Raw genomic sequence first — 10,260 nt, 5'->3', positions numbered from 1 at the left:
TTTGATTGTACCATTCATTTATTTTTCTTTGTAAGTAGTGTTCACTTCAAACTTTACACTTTCCCATTTTTCCATTAATAATTCTTGGTAATCACTGCACTTTCAATTTTGAACCAAACTGCAGAATCTCCATCACTGATGAGTTCTCTCCATGTTTAACAACCAATGTCATTTTCTGCTCTCAGGTAGTAAATGTTCCGGCTTAGGCCATACAAGTTCTGGAAGAGAGCATATTTATATCAGAAAACAACTCCAATTTATCACATACATGTATCATACAGCTAACATTGTAAATAAATTTCTATCCTGCCTCGTCCTACTAGATGCAGAGTGAATTTGCTATGAACACTACACACACTGAATAAGAAAAGCTAACATTGCAAATAGCTTAAGGGATTTTCTTCAGTTGGAGAATTAGATAGATTGGGTAGCAGACTTTGTTCTCTGTAGCTGATTGGTGTGCCTCTCTGGAGGCGGGGTTTGTTCTCCATAGCTGATTGGTGTGCCTCTCTGGAGGTGGGGTTTGTTCTCTGTAGCTGATTGGTGTGCCTCTCTGGAGGTGGGGTTTGTTCTCCATTGCTGATTGGTGTGCCTCTCTGGAGGTGGGGTTTGTTCTCCATAGCTGATTGGTGTGCCTCTCTGGAGGTGGGGTTTGTTCTCCGTAGCTGATTGGTGTGCCTCTCTGGAGGTGGGGTTTGTTCTCCCTAGCTGATTGGTGTGCCTCTCTGGAGGCGGGGTTTGTTCTCCGTAGCTGATTGGTGTGCCTCTCTGGAGGTGGGGTTTGTTCTCCGTAGCTGATTGGTGTGCCTCTCTGGAGGTGGGGTTTGTTCTCCGTAGCTGATTGGTATGCCTCTCTGGAGGTGGGGTTTGTTCTCCGTAACTGATTGGTGTGCCTCTCTGGAGGTGGGGTTTGTTCTCCGTAGCTGATTGGTGTGCCTCTCTGGAGGTGGGGTTTGTTCTCCGTAACTGATTGGTGTGCCTCTCTGGAGGTGTGGTTTGTTCTCCGTAGCTGATTGGTGTGCCTCTCTGGAGGTGGGGTTTGTTCTCCGTAACTGATTGGTGTGCCTCTCTGGAGGTGGGGTTTGTTCTCCGTAGCTGATTGGTGTGCCTCTCTGGAGGTGGGGTTTGTTCTCCGTAACTGATTGGTGTGCCTCTCTGGAGGTGGGGTTTGTTCTCCGTAACTGATTGGTGTGCCTCTCTGGAGGCGGGTTTGGTTCTTCCAGCTTTTCTTCTTTTCCGTTAAGCTCGCCTCCCACTTACTCCTGGAAATATAACCATGTTGACTATTGCCTGGCCAGGGGCCAACAGTCTTTAGCCAAGAACAGATAAATTTAAAGTCATGGCAACAAACACTCACCCAATCCCCATTTCCAAATATGATTCTAGTGTTCAATGGCTGAAGTTCCAAGACTTGGTAGGAGGAGGGATAGAGACTAAATCAATGCCATGTGGCTGCATGCCACATCCTAGCAGGGAAGAGAAATCTGGAGGTGAATTGGCCTGTGCTATTGTTGATTATGACTTATAAAGTTGCATTGAAAGAAGGTTGGGAACAGATGGTGTGTCTTTAGCTGCACAAACAGCCCCAGTGCAGCAAATTGTCTGCTTAATGCATTTTCTCACTTCAGTCATGCTGTGTTTAATAACATTGATTATTTGCAGTGAGGCTCTTAAAATAAAATCTTCTAGTATAATTTCTATAGCTTGCAATTAATTTTTATGATCTAGATGATCAAAAATTTTTATGATAATAATTAAATGTATTTCAATAACATCCCAGCGATTTCCAACTATCTAAACACTGGGGAAAGCTGGTTTTAGAACTCCTCACCAGCTGTGCTGATATGTGCACACCATCAACTTCTAACCCAGTTTTAAAATGTAAAAGTTATAAAATTGATATTTTTCAAATACATTAATATAATTAGATGAAAACTAATTTTATTCAAGGTCATGTTTTGATTGGTTGCTACAGAAAATTATCACAAAAATTGACCCTTTTAATCGGGAGGAATAGGTCAAAAAACATGGTGCAGCTGAGATGAATGGAATACATAATCATAACCAATAAAGGTTGTCCACTGTGCCTCCCAATCAGCTCTGAACTCTGCAAGAAAACAACCGTTTGAAAAAGCTAATTCTGAAAGGACACCCTAAGGCAGTGAATAAAGAATACTCGTTTCTAGTCTGTAATCACTAGCATTCAATGAGACCTCACATTATTATAGCTAAACATTGGAGTTCTTGTATTGTACTGCTCTAAATGAGGGTCTCTGGCTTGTAGCAGCTGCCTGGTAAGTAGGCAACTGTGAATCTTCTATTAAACCTTTAAAGCAAATCACTATTATCCGCATTTTGTTGCCGCCTTCCATTTGCTCTGTTCCCTTCCTGCTGGGACAGTCTGGGCTGTTGATTATACCTTGGCTGCAATCAATACTGGTCTCTCTCTGCAGATGGAGGCACACCAGCTGCAAGTGCTGGGGCTTTCTGCCCATTTCATTTCCTTGCCAATCTGTGGAGTATTCCATCATCTCAAGATCTCTCTCTCTCTCTGAACTAACAAAACATTTAACAGAGTAGCTAAGCTCAATTTGCAGCCTTGAAAGTTACATGAACTGGGTGTGTGTTGGAGGAAATCTAGTGATATACTACCAGGATATGTAACGCAAATTTAATTTCAATTGAACAAAATCCTCTGAATCAATCAAGAGTGCTAACTCTAGGTTTTTGTTCTGCCCGTTATTTTTGTTAAACCTTATTATTCTCATTAATAGACTAAGTTATTTCAATAGGGAAAAATAAACCCTTCATGAATTGTTTGAATTTCCAGCAGGCAAAGGGCATGAAAACACTTATTGTTCACGTGCAAGTTATTATACCCTTACCGGAATTTAGAGGATGCAGTAAGTATGAATAAACATCGACACTGTGTTAGCACACTGAAACAGTGAGCCTAGTCTACATTATCTACTTAATGCTGCATTCAAGACATTACTCAAAGTTAAAGATTAGCATGCAGTTAATATGTATCATGTTTCATGCAAGTTAATGCACAATAGTTTCAATGAAGTAAGCTAACAAAAGTACTGGTAATTTTAAATCATGCGGATGGGCTGTGTGGGTAATAGTGATGTACGACCATGTCATACCTTCTGTCAGAGAACACTAAACAGTTGTTATGTTGGTGCTTCCAAAAATATGTCCTTTAACCAATATAAAAAAGCAAGCATGTAATAAAACAAAAACAGATAACAGTGTAACAATAAGTATTTTAGATTGGCTACCAATCAATGTGCAGGTTGAGCTGTGAAGTTCAATGCTGGACACAGGACAAGTTCTCCTTTATTAGTGAAAATTGAATGGTCTCCTTTCTACAGATTGATTATCTGTAGGACTTCTTCTATTTGTTTGGTGTTGGGCACCAATTGGAAACATAATAAGACGGGAAAAGATAAAAGAGAGGTGAAGCGAGGACAAAAGCATTGGTTGAAGATAACAGTCTTTAGGAGGTTATGAAAGCTGGGAGGGAGTTCTGGAGCATAGGGACTTAGTGGCTGAAGGATCAACCAGTAACGGAGGACCAAAAATTGGGAAATAAGAATATTGGAGAATGCACGAAGGAATGTGTAGCTGGTGGAGATTGCAAAGGCAGGGAGGAACAAAGCCCAGGGAAGACCTGAAGGTGAGAAGGCCATGGAGAGGATTTGATGATAAGAGCAAAGTTAATTCTTCAGGACACAAGCAGCAGTAGAATTTGGCAAAACTGGATGTAATGGTACTGTGGGTAAAGGTGTGAATCTTGGCATTCCAGCCGATTTTTAGTTTATGGATGGTACCAAGTGGGAAGCCTGCCAAAGACAGCATTCAGCCTGAGGGATAAAATGTAAATTAAGCAGTTGGCATCAAAGGGGAAAGATGGACACAATTAAGTGGGCAATGTTTTTTTAGGCAGACTGGAATAGATATTGGAGAAGAAGCTGAGCTCAGTATTGAACACCCCTGGATTTAGCCTGGGATGGCTGGTGAAGAGATCACTGCATTTCAAGCCAGAAGGTCACAGGGGTGAACAAGAACTGAAGGAGATAACTTCAGTGTTGCTGAAAAATAACTGCAGGAGGTCTTTAAAGAAAATTAATTGATACATTTGTAGAAGAAAGTGACGGATACAAGTTTACACTCGACTGCAAGAAAACATCCATTATGGTAATGACAAAGAGAAAGGGCATTCTGATATGCAACATCACAGTAAATGGAAGCAAGCTAGAGTATTCATCAATTCAACTATCTAGGAAGCACAGTAACAACCAACATCAAAAGCAGTAGTGAAATCTGAAAATGGATCGGACAAGCCAAAAGTGGATTAATCAATAGTTACAATGCGCAATTCTTAAGCATGATTCAACCTTCCAAACACACTGGATGTTCTATATATAGTTTGTTAATACTAAGCCCATTTGTATATATCAATTTAGAATGCATGGTTTTAATCATGAAGGACAAAATGTAGTTAAATAAATAGAATCTATGTTCACTACAATAATGACAGACCTCCTTCCGTGAGGTTTTCCTGGATTTTCCGAGGAGTAGATAGTGTTTTCTACATTATGTCATCAGGGGGAAATTACAGGGAATTTTTTTTTATTGGGTTAGAATGTGGGAACAATATTGTAAACCTTAGAATGGACACAGAAAATCAGGACCCAGCAAGCTGCAATCAGGAATCTAACAGAAATCCTAAAATTATGATCTTTGAGACATCAAGAGAATTTGAACTTCCCAATGAATCACAACCATCAATTAATAAGTGATGGTTTGAACATCAAGTTGGGGAGAAAACTAGATTTTCTTGCTGCTTCATCATCAACGATTTCAAAAATCACAGTTAAATTAAGTTAAATTACAACTTAAATCACAGTTAAATTAAGGTTGATAAGGATTCCTGTGAAGAGGAGGTGGTCAAGGAAATTCAAGGGTTAATTCTGCAATGAAGGGTTACCCAGCTCTGTCCACTAACAGGGCAAAAGCAGTGTAGTTTCAATTACCCAAACCTGCACACCTTGCTGAAAATGTAGGAATCAATGGAATTAACCCAATGGTTTCATTGTGCCATGGTTTACATTCTGTACTCTGAAATAAATAGTTAAAATTCAAACCTTAATGTGTGTCTTCTCAAGTACAAACTGTATGAATGTCCGACAGCTACAGGTGTTATCTGGAGACTGGTCGATTTAATTTTTAAAGTATTACCACATTTAATCTAATCGTAAATGTAAAGATGATCATTTTTAAAAATTGTATTCATTCTACTAAAGACAAGTCTGATCCCTTCACTGAGTCTCTATATTTCTTCCTTTTGAAAAGGAGCTTTACTCCATTCACTCTTGCCCCCATTACTAACCTCCCATTGGTCAGAGAGCTTCTTATCCTCATAAACATCTGCTCATTCCTTATGGATTTAATTGACCTGGAATTCCAGGCAAATATCCCAAAGAAGGGAATGTGTGTCATTCAATTTTGTACATTTACATATTTGTGTCTGTTTTTGTTTAGAACAAGAAAAATTCAAAGAGGGGACAAAATAACAAGCTGCAATCGCAAAAATAAACTGTCCACTCATTCCTCTGCATTAACTCTCTACCACCCTCTCCCAACTCCGACTCCCACACTGTACTTTGATAAACACGAATATGATTCATCTTATACACAAATTGTAGTTTCATAAATTCAGGGAAATGTGATTACCCTTCTGGGTTCTCTGGGTCACAAGCCCCATCTTTTTGCCTTCATGCACCCCAGTGTGTCAGGGGGTTCTGGTTTAGGGCCTTGATACTACACACTGCTAACTACCTCCTGCCAGGCTACTTGACTCTGCAGCAAGTTATCCAGTTACCAATGGACTGTCTACTTAAAATTTAGTTAAAGTGACCATATAAATGGGGTATTACATGGTAAGTGGCTCTCCTCCTGATTCCCCAAAGCCTCTCCACCACTTAAAAGATGCAAGTTTGGAGTGTGATAGAATACCCTCCAGTTGCATCTCCAACAACACTCAAGAAGCTCGACACTATCCAGGACAAAGCAGTCTGCTTGATCAGCAGCCCATCTACCACCTTAAACTTCCACTTCCTCCACTGCCAGTGCACTGTGGCTGCAGGTATGCACTAGCTACAAGTTGCACTGCAGCAGCTTATCAAGACATCTCCAATAGCGTCTCAAACAAGCAACCTCTACCACCGAGAAGAACAAGAGCAGGATGGGGAATGGGAACACCATCACCACCAAGTTCCTCTCCAACTCACATGCCATTCTGACATGGACATATACTACTGTTACTTCATTGTCGTTGGGTCAAAATCCTGGAATGTCCTACCTAACAGCATTATGGATTTATCTTGAACACAGGGACTGCAGCAATTCAAGAGGGCAGCTTCTCAAAGGCAATCAGGGATGGGCAATAACTGCTGGACTTGTTAACAATACCCCTATCCCAAAAATGAATGTTTAAAAAAAGAACCAGCCATTGGAGACAATGTACAAAGGATCTGATCAAACCCAGTTCATAAAAGGGTTAAGGTAGCATTGATGCTTATAAAATAATTAAGTAGCATTTTAAGGCTGAACTGAAGGCAAATTTTACAAAGAAGGTAATTTTTCTTCCCCATTTGAGCTTCTGACATGTGCTTCTCTGTGTTGCTCCCTTTCCTTAAGGAATATTATCATAACCTACCTGAATCCATGATTATGCTTAAGGAAGCATTGTAAATGCTCAGGAATTGGGCAGGAGTTAAAAGTTCATTCGACTTCAGGAGACATCGAATCAGCGCCTGGGGAACAATCAGTTCTGGTACGTTGTCCAGCACAGATTTGGCTGCTTTGTTTGGTAACTCCTATGGAAAGGAAACAGAATGTAAACAAGATGAAAACTAGGTCATAGAGTTCAGAGCAAGTAAGGACTTTTACCAAAGATATAAAAAGTGTGTAGTTTATACACATAACCTCTATAAATCCTTTATATTTTGAGCTATGTTATTGATACTGATACTCTTTAATAGGAACCATTAGCTATATATGAATCTTTTTAAAAATAATTGTTCTCAAAAGCATTTTTTCTCAAATAAGAAAGTGAACAAGGAATGTTCTGGAAAAGTTTACATGCACTGCTGAATTGCAAATCAAACCAAATGAAGTTGAGCTGGTTCTTTGTCAAACCTACACTCTCCTTCCTTTCCCCCTCTCTCTTCTTTCCCAACTCCTAGAAAATGGAAAATACCTGTTCTCCTCAGATATGGAACACACGATTCAGCATCAGACCGGTTCAGTTCAGCCTCACACCAGTAACAGTTACTGAAGCCATGGGTGGAATTTTCCCCTCCCACCAGCAGCAGGAATCGTGGCGGGAATGGGAGTGGGATTTGTTGGGAGGCCAAAATTCAGTTTCCTGACATCGGGACATTAGCTTGGAATCTTGTTCTCCTGACTTTCATGGGGACTTAAAGACGAGTTGAGTGTCCCACGGATTGATGTTGGGAACTCCATTTGCATCTCATGAATGCTCATTAAAAACCCAACATGCCGGAATCCTGTCCCCCCTTCCAAATTTAGCGCACTGCCAGTGGGAATTTCGAACATTCTGTTTCACAGCCGTACGTAAGCGGCGTGCACCCAGCAAGGCCGGCTTCTTCCTGGGTGTTCAGGTCAGTAGACACTGCTCTCTCCTTCCCTTCACACCATCACTGAGAGATATCTGTTGCCTGTCACACAGGCTGTGCCAAGGCTGGGCACAGGGGAGGGGTGAGATCGAGGCAGGTCTCGGAGCAGAGTGGAAGAATGCATGACTGTCCCGGTGCTGTTCAAATGTGGCACCGGGACATTGGTGACAGGGCCACCTCCTGCCTACCCCACCATGAGATTCAACGTGTTCCTCATCGCTGAATAACTAATAAGCTGAACAGCGCAAGATCTCGCGTGTTCAGCCTGCCCACTCTCTAGCGGAAGTCACTCTGAAATTTGCTTCCACCACTGGACTGAGGGTGGAATTTTTCATGCCCGATGGTGTTGGGCATCATGGCAGATGTAAGCGGACAATATGGCAAGAAAGCCAAAAATCGGTTTCACAATGTCGTGAAACCAGTTTACAATTGTCCACTCTGCCCATCAATGGCCATTGGACCTCTGGAAATTTATTTTAATTCATTTGCATATCATTATAAGCCCTGCTCGCTGGAATCATCCCCATACATTGGATCATCCAGGCACATCAGCATGAAAGTGTTTCACATCTGAACATAAGAGACATGTACCTGGCGAGCTGCACTTCACTCGGGACTTGGAGGTGTGTTTGCCCGCCTTGCTTCGGGCAGCATCTGTGGTCATCAGCACCAGGCTTCGCAGGCAGCACCACATCACTGTTAGGGGGGGCTCACGGGCAGGTCTCTACCTACCAGATGTGGGGGGCTTTTCAGTGGCTTCAGGGCTGGGGCTTGCTTGGGGAAGGGGGAGAAGTGCCCTCAGGCAAGGGAAGAGGCTGCAGAGCGAGGGCTGTACTGGGGAAGGGGGGTATCCCAGGGCGTGTGTGGGGGGCACATGTTGACCTGTGCAAGGGGCCTCAAGATGGTGAGGGCTGAGGAGGCATCTCCAGAGCAGATGAGGCCAGATGGAGATGTGAGGGTGTGTGTGAGAGAGTGAGTGGTGATGTCCCTTGGGCTGGCAGTGAGTGATATGCCAGTGAATGTGTGACGGGCTTGTGAGTGTTGTGTTTAGAGGGATGAGATGGTTGCCTTAACCTGGTGGTACGGGTGAGATCATTCATCCTCTTTCTGCTTTTGATAGCAAAATTGTTCTGTGCAGCATTGGCACTGACCACCACTGCCATCGCCTCCTAAGCCGGAGTGGTGACACTGATGGGTCTCGTGTGGCCAGAGCGATGATAGGGGACATTGTGGCGGCTCCAATGGGGTCCAGGGGGCGTCCCAGGGAGGTGTCCCTGAATCGGGGGGGGCTGCAGTCTTCCTGTCTTTCGGGGCCATGTCCTCTGTGCAGCTGTACTGGGCTGGGACTGGTGTCCGCGCGGCTGCACTTTAAATATGGTACCCGGCGTGAGGAAGCAGTGAAGTGACGGTGTGGAAAGTGAATGAGAGCCCACGCACCATCGAAACGGCGTGTTTCCTGAAAATGCATAATTAATGATGCGGAATTGGCCGATTGCGAGCGAAAACTGGGTAAAACGGCCCTTTTCTAGCCCACTACCACACTTAGCGCAAACCTGGGATGATTCAGCCCTTAGTCTTAGGCAGCTTACCACCACCTTCTCAAGGGCAACTGGGGATGGGCTGTAAATGCTGGCCCAGCCAGTGAAGCCCACATCCCGTGAATGAATTTATTAAAACTCTCTGAAACAGCAAATAATCCAATTTCCTTGTCGGTGAGTGGGGGTGGGGCCCGCTCGCCGACGCGTAAAATGACGCGGATGATGTCAGGCGGAACTCTCCGCGCCTCATTTCAATTTTCAGGTTGGCGGGGGCTCAGCCAAGTCAGCTGTGCACCAGCCGACCTGTCAATGGCCAATTGAGGCCCTGGACAATGTAATTAATGTAATTAGTGGACCTGCCCGTCCAACATTAAGGTTGTTGCACAGGTCGGGAGTCCTGGCGGGCTTCAGAAAAAGCATCAAACCTCATCCACGGGCGGGCTGAGATTTCATGTAGGTTCTTATACGCCCACATAAAATGGCAGCGCGCCCCCAATCGGGGGTGCCAATCAGGGGGTGCACCTCCACGCGCACGTTCCTGAACTTCCCTCCTGACGGGGGGGATATTTCTGCCCATGAAATTGAATGACACTAGAATTTGATTTGACTGCAGATTTGTTTAGCCCTAACATGCTATTGATTAAATTGCAACAAATTTATTTATACTTAAATTCTTATTTAATGATATGGTCTTTAAATTTAATATCACATCACATTTGCATCCTTTTTAAATATACCCTAGAAAACAATCTCGATGAACATGTTGATCAGTATTTTTTTAGTGCGTCTCAGAACTCCGTTATACAGTTTTCTCATTCTACGTTAACTTAATTTAATATCATTGTTTCTGTCTGTGTTCTAGGTACCACTAAAAAGGAATCACTTTTTAAACCTCATTGATACCTTCACAGCTAGAGGTTGAAGTGTAATTATATTATTACATCATATAGACCATGTTGTTCTGGGATTATTACCTTCTGTCTAGCTGCTATATCCACATGAGCGATGTAACC

At 42.9% G+C, this 10,260-nt stretch overlaps 1 protein-coding gene across 1 annotated transcript in view; it reads right to left on the bottom strand.

The window, feature by feature from the left end:
- LOC121293950 (testis-expressed protein 47-like) overlaps window positions 1-10,260 on the bottom strand; it is a 33,225-nt gene continuing 22,965 nt past the window's right edge. Inside the window, exons 6-7 of the mRNA XM_041217428.1 lie at window positions 6,728-6,887; window positions 1-218 (exon numbers count right to left, since the gene is read on the bottom strand). Coding sequence (XP_041073362.1) covers window positions 169-218; window positions 6,728-6,887 — 210 coding nt within the window. The 3' untranslated portion in view covers window positions 1-168. The remainder of the gene's footprint in view (window positions 219-6,727; window positions 6,888-10,260) is intronic.

Source organism: Carcharodon carcharias, chromosome 22 (assembly GCF_017639515.1).
Source record: "Carcharodon carcharias isolate sCarCar2 chromosome 22, sCarCar2.pri, whole genome shotgun sequence".
Taxonomy (NCBI): Eukaryota; Metazoa; Chordata; class Chondrichthyes; order Lamniformes; family Lamnidae; genus Carcharodon; species Carcharodon carcharias.
This window is presented reverse-complemented; position numbering and strand designations above follow the sequence as displayed.